Source organism: Lepisosteus oculatus, chromosome 7, assembly GCF_040954835.1.
Source record: "Lepisosteus oculatus isolate fLepOcu1 chromosome 7, fLepOcu1.hap2, whole genome shotgun sequence".
Taxonomy (NCBI): domain Eukaryota; kingdom Metazoa; phylum Chordata; class Actinopteri; order Semionotiformes; family Lepisosteidae; genus Lepisosteus; species Lepisosteus oculatus.
In genome coordinates, this window is record NC_090702.1 from 45,111,103 (window position 1) to 45,136,573 (window position 25,471).

Genomic DNA, 25,471 nt, shown 5'->3' on the forward strand with positions numbered 1-25,471 from the left:
CATTTGCCTCTTTGATTAGTCTACTTCTTGATTGGTCATCCAGGTTGAATGGGCATCCTGATTTAGGCAGGACTGTAGTTGTGTACTACACCTTCCACTACTTAATAATCGCCTTGACCATGGTCCAAGGAATACTTGACGCTTTTAAAATATTTCCATATCCATCTCCTGCTCTATGACTTTCCACAACTTTATCCCAGAAGACTTGTTGCCAGTAGTTGACTATCCAGCAGAGGAAACCTGTAGGTACAGCTGAATTTATTCTGAAATAATTCGAATCACTACAGTGAACACAGGAGGGGGCTAATTAGCTTGTGTGATTTGGAAAGCATTTGGTTACATTAGTGCCAATTTAAAATTGCTGTTACTAAGGGTTGTGTGTGCTTATCCAACCCATTTTTCTTGTTTTTCATTTGCAGCATTTTCAGAATGTTTAAGCATCTTTTTTTTTACTTGGAGGTTGTGTTACAATGTATAAAGGTAAAATAAATCATGATTTAATGTCTTGATTTTCATGCTCTTAGGCCACAAAATGTGTTCATTTTGAAAGGCTTGTAGACTTTCTATGGACACTGTAATTTAAAAAAATGCTCTTCTAAAAGTAATCAGTTTTGGTCTAAATGATATTCAAACATTGAACACGTGAAAAGGCGCCCATGTTGGCACATGGTTACACATGGCACAAATCTAACTTACTTGACTTTTATATGAAATGCTTTAACCAATTTCTTGCAGCACAGTCCTTTTCTCCACACTCATTTCCCACTTGTATACATAATATAAGAGTAAACCTATTCATATATGCAGTTAACCAGTTGAGACAAATCACAGTACAATTTTTTAAAATAATTTTATTTGCAGAAAATAATGCTTCTTTTAGCATTTGTTCAGTTGCTCTGTTTGTCAATAATACAGTACAGTTCAGATTAAACTGAAATTATTTGGCTTGAAGTAGTGTACACAAATACTGGAACCTTACATTTTCACCAAGTTTGACATTGACAACATTCAGCAATTGAGACTATCTGTCTCTGGTGTTTAATCAAATCGAGTGGCTAGAACCGTATATTTGTTTATTTCTGTTGAAACTATTATCTAGATACAAGTTTATCCCTGATTATATTGTATTTTATAGTTTGTTTATATTCAGATACATTGAGTAGGGTTTGTTTTACAGATGACATTAAGCAAACCAAAACAAACAAATGAATGACACACTCCTGTTTATGATCATTAATATTTAGATTGGTACCATTGTTATGTATGGACAACAAGTTAAGCAATTTTAAATCCACAAAGATTGCAGTCCCAAAACCTTAAGACCGCTTTTTGGCAGTTGTCAAAAATGCAGGAAAAAAGTAACTGGAATCTGAGTAAGCCTGCTGCACACAACATTACAGGACACAAATGTGTCAGCCAAATAAAAAGGCTACATTATAGACTATAAAAAATCTAGACAACATTACATTTTTAAAGTTCTAGGATACATGTATTGACACTCAAGGCTTTTGGAAGGTTCTCATTTTTGTTCAATCACACTGAAAACGTGCCATGGTTTACTGAAGACGTAGATATCTCTCAATGGTAGTCCAATGGTGGAACGGCAATACAATCTCACTTGGCCACAAATTAAAATGGACTAGAAAAACGTGAAGAATAACAGATGTATTAACTGGACATTAACTACTGTTGTACACTGACAAAAAATGCCATGTCATCAATGTTGTTATATTCTATGCCTCAAAGTGATCTATTAATTTTTTTTCAATCTTTCATTGATGAAATGCAGAGTGCACCCACCAATTTCTTAATTTAATCTGTTTGATGATTTTACTTGCTTAGGTCCATGTTTCTTTGGTCCAATACTAAACGCTTCTTCTTGCTGTGAGTTTATTCTAGTTGATTGCTATTTTGGTTTCTTCCACCTTCTGAAAGCACTCTATCATTTCTTAACTATTCATTTCACAAGACTGTAAAATATAAAATATTGTAAAATTGTAAAATATACTTCATAGGCAGCTTCTCCAAAGCAAATTCAATTACTTCAGTCTGGACAATGTACTTGGAGAATATTACATTCAATATCGCTTTTTGATACAGTGTACTGGTTAAACACAGCAGTGTAATATGCTTAATGGTTTAGTTCTTCAAAGGCTTTAGAACAAAGGTTAATAATTGAAATTATACAGTGCTATTCATTCCAACATATCCAAAAGTTTACTGTATCCACTTGGGTGCCATAAAGCAGCCATCAGTCACCAGCAATTCCTGCCACACATCAGAGCAGGTAAAGGAGAGATAAATTACTTAACAAACCAAATGAAGGGGTTTTAGTTTACATTCATTTTTTTGTGAACAATGTCATGGGATTTTTAATGACAAAGCAGTTATTAAAACTGGTTCACTAACCAGAAAAAAACATCAGCAACCACGTTCTCGTTATACAGTAGCTTCTAAGATTTGATAAGATCAACCAGAAAAATGGTAAAGCTGCTGTTGCAGAGCCAAAAGACACCTCAGAGTTCATGAACTCAGACATACTGGCATATTGTGTGTGTGCCTTTCAAAAAACGTTTTGTTACTTCAGGACAGTCCATTACATCAGAGTCCTCTAATTAAGCGTGTGAAATTCTGCATGCTGAGGCTATTGGAAATGGATCCAGGAAGTAGTTGTTTCTTTTGCCACTCAGGACTGACTGAAAAAACAAGTTGAACATCTGAACACGGAAGTAGATCAATTTAATAGGTTATTAAATACACCTGGTGATTAGTGCTCAGCTGGAACGACACTGTTTCTCCAGGACAAGGCCAGAGAAACACTTCTCTAACGGCTATCAGACATCTTCAGCCAAGTCAAACATTGAACTGAAGAGCTGTTTACAATCTGTCTGATGGTACATTAATTCCCTTAAATTTATTACACTACCCACCACAATACTGCAAATAACAGGATTTTCCAATTTTCCAGATCACTATTGAAACATTTCCTATAATTAATAGTCAATCATGATGACAGGGTTTGGGGTTTATAATAAATACTATTCTCTCAATACAGATTATTTATTTAATTTTGTCATATTAAATATTACATTTAATATTTCCTAATATGTGTTAAAAACAAAAACATAAGAATACTGGCTTTGTTAAAAATATTATTTCCCTGATCTTAGCAAATGTAAGCTGGATACACTGTGTAGAGAGAAGAGGACTGGTTTATTCCAGGAAGCTAAACTGATTGTAAACACAGCGGCAGCAGCATCATCCTTCATCAGAAGGAGTTGATGAAGTTCAGATATGCATTCAGGAAGCCAGTAGGGTCTTCCAGTTGTGGATAGTGGCTGATATGGTCATCAAGAATCGACACTGTGGACCGCTTAACCAGATGCCTTGAAAATGGAAAGGGGCAAATCATTTCAAATTTCTATTTGATAAAATCATACTATAATCAGAAAAAAATATTACAATTTCCCACTTACTTGTATAAGTTGATAAATTGTGGATGAGGGTTCACTGGGTCTAGTGGACCGTAAATCATATGCACTAAAAAATATCACAGCATGTTAAAAGTCAGGGTTTACAAGTAAATGTAGCTAATCATGAGTCTGGAATGAATTGTGAAAATGAATACCTATTGTTTAATTAATATATCAATTAATGGATTGTTAAAATATTGTGCGTCTAGGATTGTTTCCCACCCTCATATTTCACTTACATAAGAAATTAAGGTTTTGCAGTAACGTCATAGATAGCACTGAACTGCAAAGTCAGTGTTTTTACCATAAAAATACCCCTCAGTTATGTAGTAGCAGGTATGTAATGTAATACAAAACTGAAATGTTAAAAGTTGAATAGTAGTACATGAAAACTTTTATATTATATATAAGGTTTACAAAATTCATAATTTATGCATTTGTTTCCCTTTTATTTTTGGAATGCACCCATAACACTTCCATTCAATGGATGAAAATGAGATATTTAAAATACCTCTGGACTCAAGACAGAGAGGAAATGTTCCGATCTTTATTCTTAAGGCATATTGATCCCTAGATTTTGAAAAAAAGTGTCTTGCTAGTTTTGGCTTTTGAAACATTTACTTATTGGTAACACTGTACAGTAACATTAAGCAGTTAGAAGTTTTTGATATTAGTCTTGCAGTGCTAATGCGTAAGCAAGCAGACTCTTGTTTTAAGATTCCTATAACATTAGCACATGTTACAGTTACTGCCAAGCTAACACAAGTCAGAGATTCCGTTAATGGTCAAGAACTGTGTAGGCTCAATGCTCAGATGCTTTAATGATTCAGATTTCTTTGAAGCATAAAACATTTTAAACAGGGCTACAGAACGACAAGAAACATTACCTTCATTATTAGTGCTCGTTTCTAAAATCACTTACAACATGCTTGTGCTCAACTGGCAAAAGTACATACTGCTTTTTTTTTCTCCAACCAAAAGGATTATTCCTGCAGATGGAATAAGCTACTTTAGGAATAAACATACTTAAAAGATTAGCAGAAGTTACACTGCCATATATGTCCTTCAGTCATTCATTAGGAAGATTTATAGGAAAAATACAGATTTCTTATCTTGTTGTTTTGCTCTTGATAAAAGTCACAATTTATTTTCTATGTACACACATTTTATTTACATTTCTTAGAATATGCAGAATTAAATATTCCCTAATAATCAAAAACACATGACCAATGAGATTTACATTAAACTCCAGACGTATTAATCTCCTGAAATACCTTAGATACGTATAGATATCACAAACAACTAGTAAAAGGAAAAATAGTTTTGTGTTTATGGTGTACAGGAAAAAAATAACATTTCAATGGTCTTTCATTTATTTATTTTTTTCAGCTTTAACAGTTTGCACTTGGACTTGACCATTTATTGATATTTTGTGAAATCTGTAGATTGTTACGGGAGCCATATTACAAAACTGTAATACAGTTCTCATTAATCTTTTCTATTACTCTTGTGCGGTAGAAAACAAATGGAAATTTACACAGTCCACATACCTGCAGACACAATGCATAGAGCCACATGATACAATTACTAGAATGGTTAACAATTAGTATTTTATTGTTTAGCGTTCATGTTGGTCTCAATTGTGTATGGTCATAAATCTATACCATACAGTCAGAAATATCCAGTATGAGCTGTACAGGAATGTGACCTTTAAGCAAGCTCATATAAAAAAGGTGCTGTGGAAAAGGGCTTGTGAAATAGTGTTCTACTGCTGCTCATACTTACAAGGAATGGTGGTGGTAGTCAGAGCTCCAACCCAGCGATCTCTATGCTTCAATCTCTGATTAATGTACTGCAAAATACTGAAAACGTTTTTTTTTGGCATTATTTATTCCGTTCTTTAAAAAACATCAGAGTGCATTACAATACGAAAAAGTCAATATGAAGTAATACAAAGCCCTCTTTATCTGATTTATTCCTACTCAAATTTATTCCAAATCCAATGTCTTAAATACGTTCACGGCCCATGTCTGTTTGCTTTTGTATGTTCGTATAATGTAATAGACATATCGTTGCTTCTCAACACAATGTTCACTGTCATATGACCAGCACAATGGGAAACTAAACATTATAGTAAAAGCTGTAGATTTAGTGGAATAGCTGCTTTCTGAATAACTGAATTCTAAATAATACTTCATATTGAATGGACAGAGTCTTACTCTTTAAGTACATACAGGTCTATTTATTTGCGGTCAAATTTATAACAAAGCCTCACTTAAAAAAGGTGATACTTTACCTGTCCATGACCAGGTTTCCATCATTATACCGGATCCCAGTCCACATGTCCCAGTATTCACTGTCTGTTGGCTGAGTGTATGGCCCAAACACAGCTCCTATTCTACATGATTTATATTAAAAAATAATAGTTGTAGTTAGAATTCCACTATTTTCACCAATTCTGGAATATGTATCTAACTTTTGTAAAAGCCTTTATTAGGACTTATTGCATATTAAATTGTGTTTAAAATGGAATAAGAAGACTGAAACCATGGAGAAATCTCTCAGCAGCATTACAGTTACAGTTCAGGGTGGTTTTCTCCAGATCTCAATTCAAAAGCAATGTATTTAGCCACTGAAGAAGGGGAATGAAAAAAGTTCCCCTGTTTAGATCATTTTGTTGCCTAAAAACTAATCTGTATTATTAAGCATAAATACTCAAATCAACTATAAAATCACATTATGGTAATACTTTCCCTTAGAAAATGGGGGGGGGGAAATGGGACATTTCCCCTAGGCTTCTAGCTAAGCTTAGGTAAACGTGACACTTTTTTAACAATAATTACCAAAAAATTAAACTTATACAGTACATGGTACGTTTATACATCAGCACATTAAGATATGATAGCTTTTTTTACTGCACTCTTGAAAACGACATCCGGGTAAAATGGAAGGACAGTTGGATGCAAGTGTAAAAGCAAAGAACAGATGTCCATATGAAAAGAGCGCCTGACCGCTGTGCTGACAGGAAAGTGAACTGTGGAAGCAGCTTGCAAAATTCCTATTACCTGAAAAACATGAGTGGAACAGGTATTAATATCAAGGTTCTTATTATCTTTGTCTGCTCACACTTCCAGTGGGCCAGTTACAGAAGCAGCCATGCATGGCCAGGCCATGATTATACCTCTGAAACTGTCACACTCTTCTTCCACAGAGTGAACTCTGAAGTTTATAGTTTAATACACAGTGATTGGCACTTTACGATTTCAGAGTATGCACTTTGACAGCATTGCCTTCTGTCGTGGTAACACAACCATGTCAGTAAATTCCTTTTCTGAGTTAATAAAAAGACACTAGGAGACAGTAACAGTCTTTACCATTATGGTAAAACAGATGGTAGGTTTTATTAATAACACTCACGGTGTTCTAGTTTCTGCCCCCAATCTGCCTCATAAAAGCTAAGGTGTTTTAAAGAAAACTTCAGATCAAAACCAACTCAACTTGCCCTTTTGAGAAGAACATAAAGTTCATGAGTCGGGTCAGTATTGAAGAAAGGAATCCGCTATCCTTGAGCAGCTGCATAATAAAGCAGAAGAAAAGTTTGAGTATCGTAAAGAAGCATTTTTAAGTAGACTTAATCGTTAATTTGCACAAAAAGCATTTAAATATACCCAAAAAGAAAAACAGTAAACCCTTAAGATGTAAAGTTACACTGCCTTTAACAATAACAAAATAACTTTGTGTTATTTTACTTATCTTGTTCTCCAAAATCATATTATGAAGAGATGAGTTTTTGTGTTGTCTTCCTGTTGTATTATTCTGGACAATATAAGCAAGCATTTGAGTAATAGCACAACATACCTTCTGTAGAAATCTCGGATAGTGGGTTTCTGGAAAGATACCTGTAATTGTAAAAGCATGTATAGGTAACTAATTGTTCAATTAAGAAAACTCATTCAGACAGGAAACAAATTAATGTCAGAATCTTTAAGGCAAACAATGTGCATGGTATCACACTCACCTCCATTGGACAGACAGAGACTGTTGATCGTTAAATGCCCAGTTCTGTTATGTTCACTCCTAAAGAAAGTAAACATGAATCATGCCACTAAATAAAGTGGACCACTGGAAATATTACTGATGCATTCTATAGTAAAATGTTGCTTTTTTATCGCTTCCCCATGTATAAACAATGTAAATGTCAACATAAAAGTCTTTTTCATAAGTAACCTCTTCTAACTAGGTTTTTCCCATGTTGTACCCACATGCAAAACAATGCACTTGTCTCCATTAAATGTCATTCCCCAGGCTTGAATTTTATCTATATCTTTTTGAGTTTCATTGGCTGCCTCTACAGTGTTTGCTTACCCTGCAAACTTGACCAGTTTACTAACCATACTAGACTCTAATCAATTTTCCAGACTCTATAACAATGGTCTGCAGAAAGATCTGTTTTTACCTGTACAGTAGCTCCAGAGCCACAGTATCTCCATAATCATGAGAAAGGATGTTGATTTTCTGACCTCTCAGACCCAGATGAGCCACCAGTCCTTCCACAATGTTGGCCTGTTCAAATATGGAGTACCGATAAGGCCTCTGAAATGAAAGACTCAATTAATGATACTGTGATACCATGATACTGTCAATTAAAATATGTACATCTTTATTACCTTGGGGCAACCATGTTGTGAAAGGTGCTATATCAAAATAAATTGAATTGAAATGTAATTACACTAGCGTGGCTAAATTTTCTACTCCAATTTAAAAAAAACCCACAATTCGTTTTGTGTCTACTCCCAAGTAAAGCAAGAGTTTGGAAATAGACTTAAAAATAATACACTGACATTTAACTGCTTACTGTACAACTGGCATTATACAGAATGTTGACACTGTCCACAGTCAACATACAGTGTTAAGAGAAGAAATAATATTAAATACCTGATAGAGCCCAGAAAGAGCACATATATAAACACCTATCTCTCTATATCTACAAGACACCATTTGATCTGTGTATATTATTCAATTCATACTTACAAATATCTGAAACAATTCTATTTTAGATTTCCAAGTTAAACTTACAGTTACAGAAATACACAACACCCCAAACAATTATCATGCAAGGCATGATGTGTCTATATTAGCTGTTTCTATATAATAGCTTACTAAAATAACCATGCACTTACAGGTTTGTCACTGAAACCAAACCCTAGGAAGTCCAGTGCAATCACCCGGTTGAACCTCTGATTCAGCCCATCCCATATCTAGAAAATCATGGAACAACACATACCACACAAAACATTGGAAACACCAAGTATGGAGAAGCTGGGAAGAGAATATTGTTAATTTTTCTTTGGTGTAATCCCCAAATTCACTGATTCATTCCCTGAAAGGATACATTCCCCCTCTTCTATTGCTTACTCTATTATAATCTAGTTCTGAAGGTAACCATCATTTAATCACTTATCAGTTGTATAGCTTTCATATTGTAACAAGAGCATATTGACCTGCCTCTACACCTAAGACAGCAGTGGTTGCAGTACATGCAGTTCTGTATACAATGAGGCAACGTCCTTGTCAAATTGTAATAGATTGAAGAGGGGAATTTTCTGTTCAAGGCAACAGAGATATCAGTATTGCAGGGATGATAATGAAATTCCTCAGTTTCTCTGTAAATCCGGGCAATAATAATAACAGAAAGAAAAACGACTACAACACGCAAGTATCCTAAGTTGATTTATCAGGCAACACAAACCCTCTTCAGCTGTCCTAAAGAGCACATAATGGGCTGCAAATACCCTTGCATGAGAAGCAGATTGTAGAAGAGAGTAAAAGAATATCAGTAAAGATTAAAGGATTACAGTGAAGAATAAAACATTATTTTCCAGCCCACGCTCTTGGGACATTGTGTTTCCATACATTTGAACCATATTTTGTGTCAGGTAGCAGTTTTTTAGATCTGTTTGGACTATATTCAACTGCATTTATACATACAGTAACATTTATTTTTACAGCAAAATAATTCAACAGACAGTAATAGTAATATCAAACAGCCAAACATTTAACTTGTACTTATTATATGGTCTCATTTAATCATAAAATAAATGATTTCATAGAACAAGCTAACAGCTGCTGAACAACTTTCTAAAGACACTGGCAAACACATACTGAGACTGAAAACAATGAATAAAAATGCCTGCAACAAGCCCACCTTGTACCAGTCATAACTTGAAGTTGGAAACCCATGTAAAAGTATGAGCACATCAGAACTTCCAACAGCACCGCTGGAATCTTTCAAAGAAAATATATATGTTACTATAACTTGATTTACAAGGATATTAAAGGGGAACTGCAATCCCAATTTCTCAGACCATTTATTAAACCTTGGTAACATAATTAATTGATTCATGGTATAGAGAAATTTGACAAATTTGGGATAAAGCACACAATCGCGAACTTTGTGAAAGGACTGTAAGTCACCATGTTGTCGCAAACCCCTGGTCTCGCCACAAAACAAGCGAGAGTTCCCACGAATTGCGACATGGAGTGGCCCTTCCTGCTCACCAGTCATTGTAATGAGTAATGTCATGTGATCTACAAGCAAATAAGTACAGGCTGTGTAGAAGACATTTCAATGAGGAAATCTTCCAATGTGATCTGCACGCAGAGTTAACAAGTAAGTAGTACTGTATGTGTCAGCAAAAGCATCTCAAAATCAAAAGAAATACTTCTATTGAATTAAAAGAGATGTATTCATAAGCCTGCTTCTTTATAATGTAACAAGATTTCAAATCACCAGAAGTTACGTTGCCTAGTTCTGAATCACAGAATATGCTATTGCACATACCTGGAAATTTAGTCTATTTTGTGATGTAAATTGGAGGTTTTACTGTGTTCATTTAACTTTTATTAAATGAACTTTTATTATGAATGTGGTTCGAAAGGCAGTCATCAATGCTGATTCTTTCTAGACCCGAAATATAAAAACAGCGTTGCAGTTCCCCTTTAATAACTTTTATTACAGTCAACAAACCATCTTTTATAATGATTGTCCTTCCAGTATTGTGGGTGTGCACTGCGGAATGTATTTATACCATGTTTTGGGGATTTTGCCTCGGTTTAAAAATAGTACCAGTGCTCCAAAAAGTAACATAAGATTTAAGTAAGATAATCAGGAGAACTAAAGAAAAAGAAGAGAATAAACAGCACTAGGACAGCCACAGTATGTTCAAATTTGTTGAAAAGCTGTCAGGTTGTCAGCAAGTCGCATCATTCAACTCTCCTGACTGCTTAGACTCCCCTTTTCAGTGATCAGAATCCAGCTCACCAAAGAACATCAATGGCTGCTACAGATGCTAAACATGGTGAGCTTTATACCTACAAGCCTGTATATTTTAAGAATCTTTCAACCTACCCCTGTAAAAAATTTTATTTTCCTTAAACGTGAAGAATGTTCCTGCTTCCCTCCAGGCATGCAGGGCTGGGGAGAGGTGAGGCAGGGGTATATGGAGATACACCGCAATGAGGGGCACAGTCAGCAGCCCAACCTGGATCCACCACTCCCTCATCCTAATGAAGGGACTTCTGGACAAAACAAGAAAAAAAATGTTGCATATTACTAAAGCGTTAGAAACTGCGCTCTGAAGAAAGTCTACTTTCTCGGCCAATAGCAGAGGTCAGAATATGATTCTAGTTTTCTGGGCTATAGAAGAGCCCATACCGTAGAAGCTGCAAAGAAAATTCAAAGTCAGTGAGATGGAATCTGTGACTGAGTAAACAGCTAGCAGATGTTATTCAAAATATACAACCCAATAGTGCTACATGCCAGTAACATATTATAAATGCTGCTTAAGACTTTATCTTCTACAAGGTGGGGAAGCAATAGAAAGGCAAACAGAATGCTTACATATACTGTAGAGCCCGGTAAAGGGGTGTTATAATTGTGCAATTCGCTAAGAAAACCCATTTATAATATAATGTACAACGTTGGTCACCACTTCAGGAAAAAAATATCTTCTTGTCTTAGAATCAGTCAAGAAAAAAGGGACCAGTTACACCCCTAATCTCAAAGTAATGTCTTACTCTGACAGGCTAAAATCACTCAATACGTTTAGTCTCCAACAGAGAAGACTGAGGGGACTTGATTCAAGTATTTGAAATCCTAAAAACATCAACAAAGTCAGCTCTACAGACGTCTTCAGTTTCAACAGAGAAACAACCAGGGGACACCACAGGGACACCACATTCAAAACTGAAAAGAGGAGGTAGTTTTATTTGTTACACATTGGTTTGTGGTGTGTCAAAGCTAATACCATGGCTTCTTTCAAGAAAGTAAAGACCAGATCATCCATCCATTTTCTGTTTATTCCAATTCAGAGTTGCGGGCAAGCAGCGGGCACAAGGCAGGATATACCCAAATGTCAGTATACCACAGAGCAGACACGCACGCATTCACAGCTTGGGCCAATTTTCCCCAGAAGCCAATTAACCTACCAGTATGTTTTTGGACTGTGGAAGAAAATGAGCGCCCAGGGAAAATCCACACGAACACAGGGAGAACAGATAGCCCCTCATGTCCAGAACAATGCTGACCACTGCGACACCATGCTGCCCTAAAGACGAGACCTTGGTTAATTTCTAGCAACAAAACGAGAATGGCCTCCTCTCACTTACAGTATCACCTTCTTAAAGTCCCGGCTGAAAGTTTTGTCAAGATACCTTAACATACCAGACTAAGGTTGCCCATGATATAAATTTGACCATGCAACTTATTTATCTACGAGCAAGATAAGTGAAAAAAAGAAACACACATTAAAATCTACGGTGTAAATGCACTGCCTGGTCAAGACAGATTAAATTCTTTTCAGCAAAGTTAGTCCATCAATAACTTACTACGTTCAACTAGATTCACTGGGAACGGCTATTTTTTCCAAATGTTTAAACTAAACACACATACACTGACATTACGTTTTGACTTTGACACCTTGCTAACGTTGCCTGCGTAAAACGGCTGAATATCAGGCTTAACTGTGTCGCATGGTGACTTCAATCTGTCACTGTGTACTCTAATGTACACGTTAGTAATCAGTTTCACTCTGTGGTGCACGACAAAAAAAAACTACAGAGAACTGCGTTCTTTCACTTTCATGCACAATTCAAAACAGCGTTTTGCTCCATTGATTATTCAACGCGGAGGGACTAGGAGCTAATTTTTTGACGGATATACCTACGTTGAGCAGGAGAACCATTCTCTGATGTTACCGCTGTTGCCCGTGTCAACTTGTGCGGGGACGATAGGAAGAGTGGGGCATGCGAAGAGCGCATTAAGGATTACACCTTGCCGTAATCAGGAAACAGCTCATCGCAGGAAAGTGCCCTCTGTGGGAAAGGAGAACTAACAGCAGATCACAACATCCACGCTGTTGAGCACCAGCTGATGCCAACACAAGAATCAGAACGCCATACATATCACTCTGGTTTCAGAGGATGTGGAAAATGAATAACCCAAGTAAGGGTGGGCGTTCGATACATATATGTGTTATGTGTGGTACTTTGACTTCTAAGATGTTTCACGCTGAGGAACTAGCTCCTGTCCAAACGCTAGTCCACACCTCCATCCCTTCAGGGAATTACAATCTGTAAATTTAGACCCGACCCGAATACTTCCAAAATATACTAATATGCGATATTCAGGTATTTCTAAACATATATGTATGAAGAGTAACATGCGCACATGCTGATGTGGAATGTGTGGTAATCAGAAAGAGGCGGCGGGATACAGCAGCGGTAGGAGAGAGTTCGCGTCTGGCGTTTCCTAGCAACTGCGCACGGTAGACGCGAATTGCCGACCTGGTAATGTCGGTGGCGATGATTGGTTTTCGTCAAAGTTTCAGCCAACCGAAGAGAGGCTTGTAGGAACGTCTAACGGTGAGATTTTAACATTTGAAAACATGTCTGCCCGGAGAGGCTTTGGCAATTCTGAGGTGAGCTGAATATGCTGTTTCTTTTATTAAAAAGAGCATATTTCTTACGTATTTTCGACTACCTTCAAGGGGTTGCTTTAGTTTTATGTAAACCCAAACTGAAATGAAAGTGTGTAGTGACTGAGTTGGTCCATTAGTTACACTGTCTGGGTTAGGCTGTCTTTGTGTTTATTGCCGGTGTCGTATCCAATGCAGTATTTACCTGGAAGTATTCACACTGCAGCAAAGCAATGCTGTTTTTGAAAATTTCACTAAAAATTGATATCCCATTTCTGTCTCTGGTTAACTGTAGTGTCCGAGTTCAAAATACGTATCCCAGGCTGACATTTAGTAATAGTACTTAGTGCAGTTGCTAGACCTCTGAAAGTACATACTACATGATTGAAACACAACGGCAACCTGCTGAACTACAGTAAGATTATATATCGGAACTATGTTCCTTAATCAAGGGATGCTGAAAATGAGCGTCAGGGGTTATAAATTACGAAATCCCTTAAGCTTTTTTGAGCCACTTTACCATCAACATTCTGATGAGTTACTATAACTAGACATGATATGTTAAATGTAACATGTTTCCCGTTAAGTAAGACCTAATTGTGTTATATAATCTGAGTTTACAATAAAAGCGTTGAATATTATCTAAAGGGAAACGTGGGGTTTGCTTCATTTTAAATAATTCTTGATTGCTTTGTCAGACCGAATTGTCTCATTGTTGGTTTTCCATATACATGTACATATCTAGTTTGGAGTGAGAGTGAATTGAAAAAAAAAATCTGGATATTACTTAGTGTCTTGTGTTTAATAACGTTGAAACAGTTTGCTGTATGTGAAGCGTTAAAGGCAGCAATGATTAATACTAGCACACAACTCTGAGAAATCATAGGGTAATCTGTGTATAGACCCGATGTTACCTTGGTGTCATTGTTTAAAAATAATTGGTCAACCCTTCTAGCTCGATTAATTGAGAAAAAAAAACTTTAATTTTCTTTAATGATATTGTCTTTGACAACAGAGGCTAACAAATACAAAGTGACAGCTTTAAACAAAACAGTAGGAACTTTATATGAAAGGAGTCTTATAATCGTTTTGTTTTTAGTATTCTTTTCAACTGACTTTCAAAACTGCAAATAATAATAGAACTTTGATGTAAAATATTCATTATGCTTTAATTTCTTACAGTACTTGCAAAAGAAAATACCACAGAATCCCAAATACCAGCATGTCAAGTCGAGACTGGATACAGGTAACATGGCATCAGAAAACTCTGTTGTTTTTATAAGTCACTGTAGGATATATCCTACTGGTCGTCTTTATACTTTGCTATGGCATACAGTTTAAAATGCTTATTTTCCTTGAAAGTATACTCCCAAACTAATGTATATTAAATTTTGAGCACAGCAATGTGATTTTGTGTCAACAGAATAATTCATTTAAGGGTCTAATTAAAATTGGACTGGTTTTAAAGCTGACTCTCTCCATTGTGAACACAGATTGTAGCAGTCCAGAGTTCTAAATAATTTAAAGTTAATCCAGGATACAATGTCAAACATTACAGACAAGAGGAGGTCATTTGACATGCATAGCCTTTTCAGTAGCTGGTGACAAATTGAATGAGATCCTTGGATCAGGTGTTTCTCGAAGAAAGCCAGGGCATGAGCTTAAAAAACACGGTTGATTAGCTTATTTCAGACTCTCAAAACGCTTTACTTAAAGAGGTCCCTTGTATTGTCAGTTTAAAAATGCGCTCTCTCATACTTTCGTCTTGTGTCCTCTGGTTTGTGTTTAACTGTTGATTTTGAAGACATTTATTAGATTGATTCTGTGCCTTTAAGGAATTTGAATACTTTTGTTTAAGGGTCCCTCATAGTCCTCTCTGTTCAAGACTAAGGTTACGTCATTTCAGCCTGTCAGTGTGAGATATTCTCTTAGCACCGGAATGTTTTTGGTTGCTCTTCCCTGGACTGGTTCCACAGCAACAATATACAGTATTTTCTATAACGTGGTGACCAAAATTGGGCATATTCTAAATAAGGCCATACTAGCACATTATATAATTTTAACATGAAATGCCTAGATTTGAATTCTACACTCTTGACTAAATATCCTAACATTCTGTTTGCCTTTTTATTGCTTCCCCAAATTATCTACATGTAAATCTACAGTAGGTGTAAATGTCAACACAAACACCTAAGTCTTTTTAATATGTGGCCTCTTCTAGATTTATGTTTTCCATTTTCTATAGTTTTTCTAACTGTTCATACAATTCATTGTTGCAGGGGACCTGAAGCCTGTCCCAGTAAGTAATGGGTGCAAAGCTGGGTACATACTGGATGGGGCGCCAGTCTATCTCAGGGCATATACTCACAGCAGGACCAGTTTTTCCAGAAGTCACTTCACCTACTAGTATGTCTTTGGACTATGGGAGGAAACAGGAGCACACAGCAAAACCCTCATGAACGCAGAGACAGCATACAAACTCCTCTCATATAGTACCCCAGATACAGAATTGAACCCAGGGCCCCAGCTCTGGAAAGTAGCAATGCTAACCACAATGCCACTGTGCAACCGTAGTCCTGCAATTGTCTTCATTAAACGGCATATTTGCAGGTGTATGCCCAGTCCTGTATTTTATTTGACCTTTTTAATTTAAATTGCTGCTTCTGTATTTACTAATATCTCTGTTAAGGTGAGATCAAACAAGACTGGTTTACTAGTTATATAGAATCTACATCATTGACATACTTTAAGAAGAGTAGTGGTTCTAGTACAGATTGCTGTGGTACTCTGTTAATTACAACATCCCAGTTTTTTGGCTGCAGGCAGACCAGCCTGCCAAATCCATTTTGGCCTCAGTAAGAGGCCTAGATTAGTCAATGTTCCTGTTAAGAACAATGGGCAGGCAGGTAAATATGTTCCCACAGTACTTCCAGATCAGTAGGAGGTAGGTACTATGTTCATCTGTAAGGGTTCAGATGTACCGTGTGATGCAACTTTATTTAGTGAGTATTTAGTGAGGCAAGTTAAGTGGCTCATTCAGTGAGTAGGATTTGTGGAGGCAGATGTTTTATTATGCCAAATATTGTCCCATTACATCTTTGTCAGAATTCAAGTCTGTATTCCAAACCGTAACCACTGCCAATGGTTTATATGAAGTCTGTAATAAGAAGACATCAGAATACGTTATTCCCTTTGTTTAATGAAACAAATCTGATGCCCTTCAAGTGTGGTTTATTTTGGCATCAAGCAGATTACACCCCGAGTGTACAGACAACCTCATCTCCTGGAGATATCATAGGCAAGAGTTGCAAAAGGGAGACCTCATTATAGAAAAGTCTAGAAACCTGTATTAATTCATTAAAAAGATCTGTAAGAATGTGAATTTCCTTGTCACTACAGTGTAAAACAGAGAAATGAGAATTGCATTTAAGGTGTTTAAAAGTGTTAAAGAATAGGACCGTGTGAATGTCTGTCATGTATTTTGATAATCTTTTGAGTCTTTCTGTTGAACACCAAGTCTTAATAATGGGGCTAAATGTAATCCAAAGGGGTGAAACGAAATTTCTTTTCAACTGGACACTGGAAAAAAGAGTACCAGTGTTCAGCTAAACAGAGAAGTGTACAGTTTAAACTAAAAAAATTGTCAGTCAGGCCTCCTCCAGAACGTGGGCATCCTGGACAAGTGCTTCTGGAAATAGCAAACTGTGAAGATCATGTATTTTCTGTTCATACTTGCTGAATTGTTAGCATCTTTTGTACATTTTGACATACTGTACTAATAAAACCTGTTCCCAATCCCATATAGTCAAGGAACTGAACAGAGGTATTCTCACTCAAAGTGGTGAAACACATTCTCTGCATCTAATGAAAGAACATAGAGACCTCTAGCTGGGATGATGACACCTGAGCATAAAGCTTGGCAATATCGGTGAGATGGGCCTATAGCTAGCATAAAGTGTGGGATTTTTACATATTTGTTCTAACAGCAGAGATATAAAATCCCGCTATACATGTCCATATGTGTCATGTCAGGCAAAAGAGCATTTAATCTGGGCAAAAATATCAGATAGAATTGTTGAAGAATGCCATCAATGCCTGACAAATTTCCATTTGACAGAACTCCTTTTAGCATCATTCCATTCCAGGAAAAAAGGTTAATGAAGAAATTGGGAGGAACTTCCTGCATTTTTTCTGATCAGACTTAAAGTTAGAAATAGACCAAAGTATGCAAAATGTGGAATTTATCTGTGAAGGATCTTCCAGTAATCTCACCTGTGCCAGTCTAACAACAAGAATATCTTAACATTGTTCATTACGAATCATCCATAAAAAGTGAAAAGAGAAGAAAAAGTGTTTTTTCTTGTATTTAATCCTTGATAACACAATTATCCCTTATGGTGAACTTCTCACTGTGATTTCCTTACTCCTGCCAAGTCAGGAGTGCTAGTTTTCGTTGGCCTGTAATTGGAATAGAACCACAGTATTGATACCTTCTTGTGAAGCTTCTTGCCTTTTCCTTCAAAAAGTTTTGTTGTTGTTCCATCTTAATCTATCCTCAAGTTCAATTACCTGTCACTTTGCAAGCAAATTTCAGTCTTGTTAATTTAACTTTAACAGCATTTCTTACTTTTTAGCAATAACTTACAAAGCTCTTTCTTGTATGTCACAGGGATCTTTAACACGTTATCTTTTATTTAATAGGATGCAGTTTGACAAAGTACATGGAAAGACTGGAAGAGATAAAAAAAAGTGAGTAACATTCCTAATGGGCTTTTTAGAGAAGGGGCATGCATTATTTAAAATATAAGTTTCTCTTGAGAATTGTTCTGTAAGAAGAAGAGCTTTGGTGTTGTCCAACCAATAGTGTGAATTTTCATGACTATTACCGTTCACTATTGTTTTTATTGTAATGCTGTTTTTACTCAGGTAAAGGGGTTTAGCTTAGAAGCATTTTAACTTCTCATTTTTCAGATAAAATGGCCTTTTTACACACAAGCTGTCCTGTTGCTCTGATATTTAATGGACTGTTCTCTTTGGTATCTGGCAGAATAACTACATTGTTTGTAAAGGCTTTTTGTAAGTTTGTTCTGATTTCTCATGGATAAGAAACAGTGATCCCTTCTCTAAGAATGGGATTATTTTGTCCATTACAATAATTTCTCTGTCTGCCTTGTAATAGGAGGGTTAAATGAAGGTTTTTTGTGGCAGTGATAATTTTTGGAATGACATACAAGAGGCTGGGTTATAACTACCTCAAGCAGGATTTTAAAAAGAAAACCTGGAAACTTTGCACACCTGTGTGTAGGCAAACTGTGATAACCAAAGACCAAGTGAGAATTCTCAAGCACATATAAAGGGATATTCTAAGAGCAAATTGCACCAATATGTTAGGAGATCAAGATGAATCTCAAACCACTGACAGTCATGACCCAGGTAAGTTGTGTACCATGAAAATCTGCATAACGCCGAAGAAAGCGAAGTGTACGATGTGCTCTAATTCAGTTTCTGTTAATTCCAAGAGTTGCTTACATTTAAAATACATCTCTTTTGACAGTTATGGTTTTTTGTCTTTCTTTGAAATATATTTTTATATGTATTTCATACATTATTATTTATATGAGGCCTATTTTTTTAAGATTACAGATATCGAAAGGATGAACTTTTCAAAAGGCTTAAAGTGGCGACATTTGCTCAGCTGGTAAGTTAAATTTTAATGTGAATAATGTTATAAATGCTTTTACAGTGTGGTAGTTTGCACAGTGTGGATGTTGTATTGAATAGTAAAATTATTTTTTCTTTTACTTAAAATAGTACTACTCACATCCATATCACTTGAGAAAATATTTTACTTTAAAATAGATCAGTTAGATTTACAGCTCAAGTTTTAATTGTTGGTTTCAATTCAGGCAGAATAAATGAAAATCTTATAAATCAATGGAAAACACAATTAATTGTTTGTATGCCTAAGGAGGGTTGCCAATTTTCTCTATTTGTAGCAGATGTCAGAGTAATTATTGAGATTATTAATTAATTATGATTAGAAGAAATTATTTTCTGATTTTTCTATTCAGATCTTCACACAGTTTGTTCTTTCCTTAAAAGGTCATTCAGGTTGCTTCTGTATCAGATCACGATGATGAAAATGACAAAGATGTGCATAGTCTAGATGGTAAGGCTTTCTTGTTTAATTTCAAATGTTCTACATTTACTAGCTGATTTTTCCTGTGTCATCTCCAGGAAAGTATAATCAGAGATGATTGCACTGCTTTTAGTAATAACTTCCAGTAACATGTAAAATTACTGGGTACAAACAGCTTGACAGCTTTTAATGTGTTTTTATAGATCACTGATTTGATTACACAGCTGTCAGAATGTGTAGGAATGTTGTAAGTAAAATTACTAGAAAAACATTAATACATGTTTCTATTTATTATGTAATAAACTGTCCATTACTTAAATTACAGTAAATGTGGTATTGAGTGCTTTCTCTGCAATCTAGATAATATTTCAGTGATGTCCGAGACCGATGCAGAGCTTCTGTCAGAACGGACAAATGGAACCCCAGAAACAACGCCAGTTCAGTTTATAGACAACAATAATGAAGTGGGTGATACAGGGATTTCACCAAGGTCAACACTTCAAAGGTAAAGTAATTGAGAAGAGACAAAATGAGTTATAGCATTACTGCACACATTCTGGAGCTTCTGAACAGATCCATCTTTCCACAGATCTTTTGTCTTTTTTTTTTTGTACCTTTGTTGCTTTATAAGCGTATTTGGATATTGAATTGCATTGGCATCAACTAAGCTGTAAATGATCTAAACAAAGGGTGAAAGTCTGTACACTGTAGGGACTAGGACGTAATTATAGTTGATTTTGAAAAAGTACAGGGGGTAAAAATGAAATAATTTGTTTTGTGGACCAAACAAAAATGTGTTGTTAATGTTATCATTTTATAGTGTAATAAGTGGTGTTGGAGAGATGGACCTAGATAAGACTGCACAGAAGAATGTACACCAGAAGCCTTCAAGTCCAATGATGACAGACAAACCATACCCAGACTGTCCATACTTATTGCTAGACGTACGAGACAGAGATGATTACGATCGGTGCCATGTTATTGGTGGTAAGAATTAGATTTAATGACTGCTTGTGATCATCTTTGATTTTTTTCAATAGATTAATAATATTATGTATAAACATAATAGTAATCTAGGATTATAATTGAAACCTTATTTTAGTATTAACTGCACAGATCCATATTCTACCAAATGTTAGGTTAGCATTATCCATTATAAAATGTTTCATGACTAATAAGTAGTGGAACTTTATTTTGCAGCTTACAGTTACCCCATTGCAACTCTGTCCAGGACAATGAACCCATATACCAAGGAAGTGCTGGAATATGTATCCTTTATGATACTAATGGAGCCATTTGGCTTACACTTGTCAGTCAACAATCCTATAAAAATAACTAAGTCTCATATTTCAATATTAACATCATTATCTCCTTTCATATAGTGAAAAAATCTGTAATATTTTGTGAATGTATTTTATTAAAAATGATGTTATTACCATGTTATCTGTACAGTAAAAAAGCATGAAAAACTTTATACATATAACTTCTGACAAAAGTGCACTACACATTTCTGAATGTACTTTTTGAACTTTAGCAATTATAGGTTACAAATTTAGGTTAAAATGAAAAATTAAAATAAGTTGATTATAGTGCCTTGCAAAAACTTATTCAAAACCTGAATGTCCGAGGACTAAGATATTTAAAGTAAATGTGTAGCTTTGACCTTGTACTTTGGATTATTGTCCTTCTGAAAGGTGAGTTTTTGTCCCAATTGTAGGTCTGAAGCACAGTAAGTTTACCTAAAATTATGTAAATTACAGTCTCCCTCTAAAGTGACTAAGCATGGAAGGGATGACATCATGAGGCAAATAGCAGAGTTCAGTGGCAGTGATTAGAGAAAATGTCCATAAGCCAAAGGTATCCCATTTTATCTGATGCAATCCCAACACAACACATCACCCAGTCACTTATATTCTTACTGTCAAATATGGTTGTGGCAGCATTGCATTACTGCACACCTTCTCATCAGTTTGGACTGTCCCAGAACTGACAAAAGTCAGAAGGATAACGATCCAAAGCACAACAGCAAAGACATGCTTGAAGTAATCTAACAACAAGAGAAAATGAATGTCCTTGAGAGGTACAATCTCCTGATTTTAATCCAATAGAAGATCTATGGCAAGACTTCAAAATTACTGTCCATCAGTGATCCCCAACTAGCTGGAAAAATCTTGAGCAAGTTTGCAAAAATTAGAATGCGTAAAGATTGCACTTTACACTTGCTGTGCAAAGTGGAAGAGACTTATACAAAAGTGTACGTATCTAATTATTGCCAAAAGGGCTTCCATCAGATATTGAATCAGGGGTCAATACTTATCCACTCCAGCATATTTTAGTTTTTGATCCTTTTTGGAGTTTTTGGTGACATTTAACTTGTTTCATCCAAAGTGTCCAGTTTGAGCATTCAGGTTTTGATATCATATAAAAGTCCATACTAGAAAATATTCTTGATCTGATTCAGTAAGCTCCTGAAGTTGATTTATGATTCAGGGTACATGAATAAAAACAAATTGTACTTAGTTGCATAGAATCTAGGAATATGTACATACAGTATAAAGAAAGTATTTTCATCAGTTAACCACCAAATGAGCTAGTTCGGCCAAATAGCCTATTGAACTTTTATAAGTGTTTTCTTTTTTAGCACGTATAATGGATGCTATGTATCTTAACCAATCAATGTAGAAAAATGCTTCAGGTAAAATCATTATCCTTTATGATGAAGATGAGAGGATTGCCAGTCAGGCAGCAACCACAATGTGTGAGAGAGGATTTGAGAACCTGTTCATGCTTTCAGGAGGTGAGCTCTAATTATAGAAGTAAAAACCAATTTGGAATCCCTGAAGTAAGTCCACTCTTTGAGCACAGAACAGTTGTGAAAACATTTCTTTGTTATTTCAGTTTTATCTATTGATAAGATTGATTGTGTTCTCTCTTGCAGGGCTGAAGGTGATCGCCCAGAAGTTCCCAGAGGGAATGACAACTGGTTCTTTTCCAGCACAGTGTCTACAGTCCGGTCCCCCCACATCAGGACGGAAGCGCTCAGCTCCAAGACAGCCATCATATCCAGCAGAAGATAAATGGCGATTCACTGCAGAAGACCTGAACAAAATGCAGTTTTATTTGGAGGAGATGCTCATTCCTGCAGATACAAACAGTGAGAATATCTTAAAAATTAAAATAAAAACTTATTGTAAATATAAATATATATTACCTATTATATTTTAGTTTTTTAAGTTGTAAGTGAAATTTAAGATGTAAGTTAAGAAATTTTGCCTTGTTTGTTTTTTCAATTTATGCATCTATTCATAAAGTGAGTCGAATGATAGTCCAGATTAATTCCCTTTAAACTATACCATAATTAACAGTTAATTAATGTAACAGTGTAGGAAATGCATGTTTTTTTGTTACCTTTTAATAATGAAATATGTTTGTGTTTTCCAGGCCGTCTGAGTCGCCTATCAAGTGGAAGTTCCTCTGCCAAGACATTCTGCTCAAGTGCTAGAAGTCGCCAAACTCCCTCAGTAGCTGGGTCAGGCAGTGCCAGGTCTCAAAGCAGCCGGCCATGGAAATAAATTGCTAATAAAAATATTCTGATTAGAGGTTAACAGTATAGTTCTGTGAAGATATACATTTGTGTATCTTTTTTGTACATTTGTGATCTACCTTCAGTATGCTTTAGTCTTATGGCTGTAGTTTTAAGCTGCCCATATTGCCTTTAATACTTACTGCTTGTCTTATTTGTAATTGATTCAATTTAAACACATTACTGTCAAGCAAGAATTCTTATAAAGGAATTGAAGATTGAAGGTCTTTTCACAAAATTGTTTGCAGGAGATCTTTCTTCCACGTGTTTTTAAGGTATTATTTTCACTGGTGTGAATAAAAATAGTCAGGAATTAATCGTCATAAATAATCCTAATCATCTGGTGTGCTTTTCTGTATTGAGCTATGTAGAGACAATTAATTTGTGTTTAATTAGAGCATCTTTTTCACAAGAAATCATGTGATAGTACCTGATATTTTAAAATTTAATAAAGATTCTCTGGCATTTTCTTTATAACTGCAATAGAATCCACAAAACATGATTTCATTCAATGTCATATTGCACCTGTTCATGTAAACAATGATAATTATCAGCCAATTTTATCAAAACCGTCCTTTCATTAAAATCCAAAGAAACATTGAGACATATTTTGAAACAAAGAAGCCTAATTTTCTTTTATGAATGACATCATAAAAGGTCTAGAGGTCTAGACATCCTGCATTCACAGCATTGGTGCATCCAGTTTATAACTGAGCAACATGAGAGTAGAATGTAATCATTTTTTCTTGTTTAAACTGTGATGTTGAACAATATTCACATGATTGCAATGACTGTGTTTGTATTTTAGAGTTAATGATTAATCTTACATTTAAAGTTAGGCTTTATTCCTTGAGCGACTTCTTAAAATGATTTAATAACAAGCTGTTACTTAAGTTTTGTAAATTGTGGGTTTATGGAAATGCCAAAAATATTTGCGTTATGCAACTATGGAGGAAAATGTATAAACACTCAAGATGTAAATGTCTTAATTTTGGGTCACTGTAGTAATGTTTTGTAATGAAGTAACGCAGAACCTTAAATTTCCACCATGCTAATTTGCCTTGTTAGCAGTTGTGTTGCTTTTTAAAGTATTAATTTGCTACAAAATGCATACTCAGTATCGGTCACAGAAATACTAACCAGACTGTCAGCGCAGTACTTGCAAGGGGTATAGTCAAAGACAAATTGTTAAGGAATTAAGTTACACCACCTTTTGTTCTATGGGATATACCTGCACAACATACTGTAGGACTGTTTAATTTAATCAAGAGCATGTGTTTCTGAATAACTTCAAGCAGTGTTTCTTTCTATTTTATTAAATGCAAGCCATACCTAAAAAATAGTGAACTAAGAAACAAATCTATTTTTATAGAAATAGTCTGTTATGGAAATCCATGTCATTCATAATATTAGCAACAAGGAAGAAATGAACAGTGCCTATTAATACTATGATCATGCTAGTAGTCAATATGAGAAATAAAGCAATCGACATACAGGTTAAATGTCTGTAACACTGGTTAACAAAAAATGATTCTATTATTAATATCAAGTGTGTTATTCAAGTTTTTAAAACAGTATGGTGGAAGTATTTTTTATTAAATTACAGACAATGTGGTTTGAATATTTATGGTATAAGGTGATCAACTACAATACAATATGTATAGCTAGGTGTTATGTTCAAGATTAGATCCATTACATGTACTGTAAAACCTACATTTTAATTCCATGATCTTTTAGAAAAAAGTATATGATAAATTCCTGAAAATTAATATTAGCAGGAGATATGCTTTTTATTTTGATGTTATGCATGTGTAAATTCTAATACAGTAAATGCAGTGATGAGCATTTTTAAGAATTTCTCTTAAGAAAATGAAAAACAGTTGAAAAGTTTGGTGCAAGTGAAAGTGTGAATGATTCTGAAAGTACACTACTTATAAACTGCAAGATGTGTAAAAAATTTTAATTGAAGAATTGAAATTTTAACATGGCTACAAAGCAGTGACATTTGTGGTACAGTTGACTTAAATGCAGTAATTCTAATATAATTTTATTTATTAGCCATGAAATAATCAGATTTCTGAACGTTCGTATTCACAGCTTCTGAAAATGGTCTTATTTTGGCATAATTTTGTATATTCCTTTTGTTACTCTTTGACTTCAAAATGTAATATTCTTGTATTTTTACCTTTGTCTTTATTGCATATATTTTAAAATCTTTTAGTGTTTAATAAAGTGCTTAGTGGTGGATTTTGTTTTCTTTTAAAACATCTGTGTTGATTTGTGCAATTCAATGTGTTTGATT

At 35.2% G+C, this 25,471-nt stretch overlaps 2 protein-coding genes across 7 annotated transcripts; one reads left to right on the forward strand and one right to left on the reverse strand.

The window, feature by feature from the left end:
- Positions 1 to 831: 831 nt before the first annotated feature.
- mest (mesoderm specific transcript) lies at positions 832 to 13,271 on the reverse strand. 4 transcript variants are annotated; one of them, XM_015352353.2, is made up of 13 exons: positions 12,698 to 13,271; positions 11,961 to 12,079; positions 10,882 to 11,051; positions 9,679 to 9,758; positions 8,654 to 8,731; positions 7,930 to 8,066; positions 7,492 to 7,550; positions 7,332 to 7,372; positions 6,976 to 7,046; positions 5,770 to 5,871; positions 5,259 to 5,335; positions 3,477 to 3,540; positions 832 to 3,386 (listed from the first exon to the last, which is right to left on the reverse strand). In XM_015352353.2, the coding sequence occupies exons 3-13, from the start codon at positions 11,033 to 11,035 to the stop codon at positions 3,269 to 3,271; spliced, it is 981 nt and encodes a 326-aa protein (XP_015207839.1). In that variant the 5' UTR covers positions 11,036 to 11,051; positions 11,961 to 12,079; positions 12,698 to 13,271; the 3' UTR covers positions 832 to 3,268. The 4 variants fall into 4 exon arrangements, with proteins under 4 accessions (XP_015207839.1, XP_006633339.1, XP_015207840.1 ...); XM_006633276.3 differs by lacking the exon at positions 11,961 to 12,079; XM_015352355.2 differs by lacking the exons at positions 832 to 3,386; positions 3,477 to 3,540 and adding an exon at positions 3,547 to 4,462.
- Positions 12,928 to 25,416, forward strand: cep41 (centrosomal protein 41). 3 transcript variants are annotated; one of them, XM_069192547.1, is made up of 11 exons: positions 12,928 to 12,975; positions 14,630 to 14,693; positions 18,149 to 18,196; positions 19,091 to 19,145; positions 19,550 to 19,616; positions 19,947 to 20,091; positions 20,407 to 20,573; positions 20,787 to 20,854; positions 22,269 to 22,383; positions 22,525 to 22,740; positions 23,028 to 25,416. In XM_069192547.1, exons 1-11 carry the CDS (start codon positions 12,954 to 12,956, stop codon positions 23,156 to 23,158), a joined length of 1,098 nt encoding a protein of 365 aa, XP_069048648.1. In that variant the 5' UTR covers positions 12,928 to 12,953; the 3' UTR covers positions 23,159 to 25,416. The 3 variants fall into 3 exon arrangements, with proteins under 3 accessions (XP_069048648.1, XP_006633338.1, XP_015207753.1); XM_006633275.3 differs by lacking the exon at positions 12,928 to 12,975 and adding an exon at positions 13,311 to 13,450 and having other exon boundaries at positions 19,084 to 19,145; XM_015352267.2 differs by lacking the exon at positions 12,928 to 12,975 and adding an exon at positions 13,425 to 13,450.
- The last annotated feature ends 55 nt before the right edge of the window (positions 25,417 to 25,471 follow it).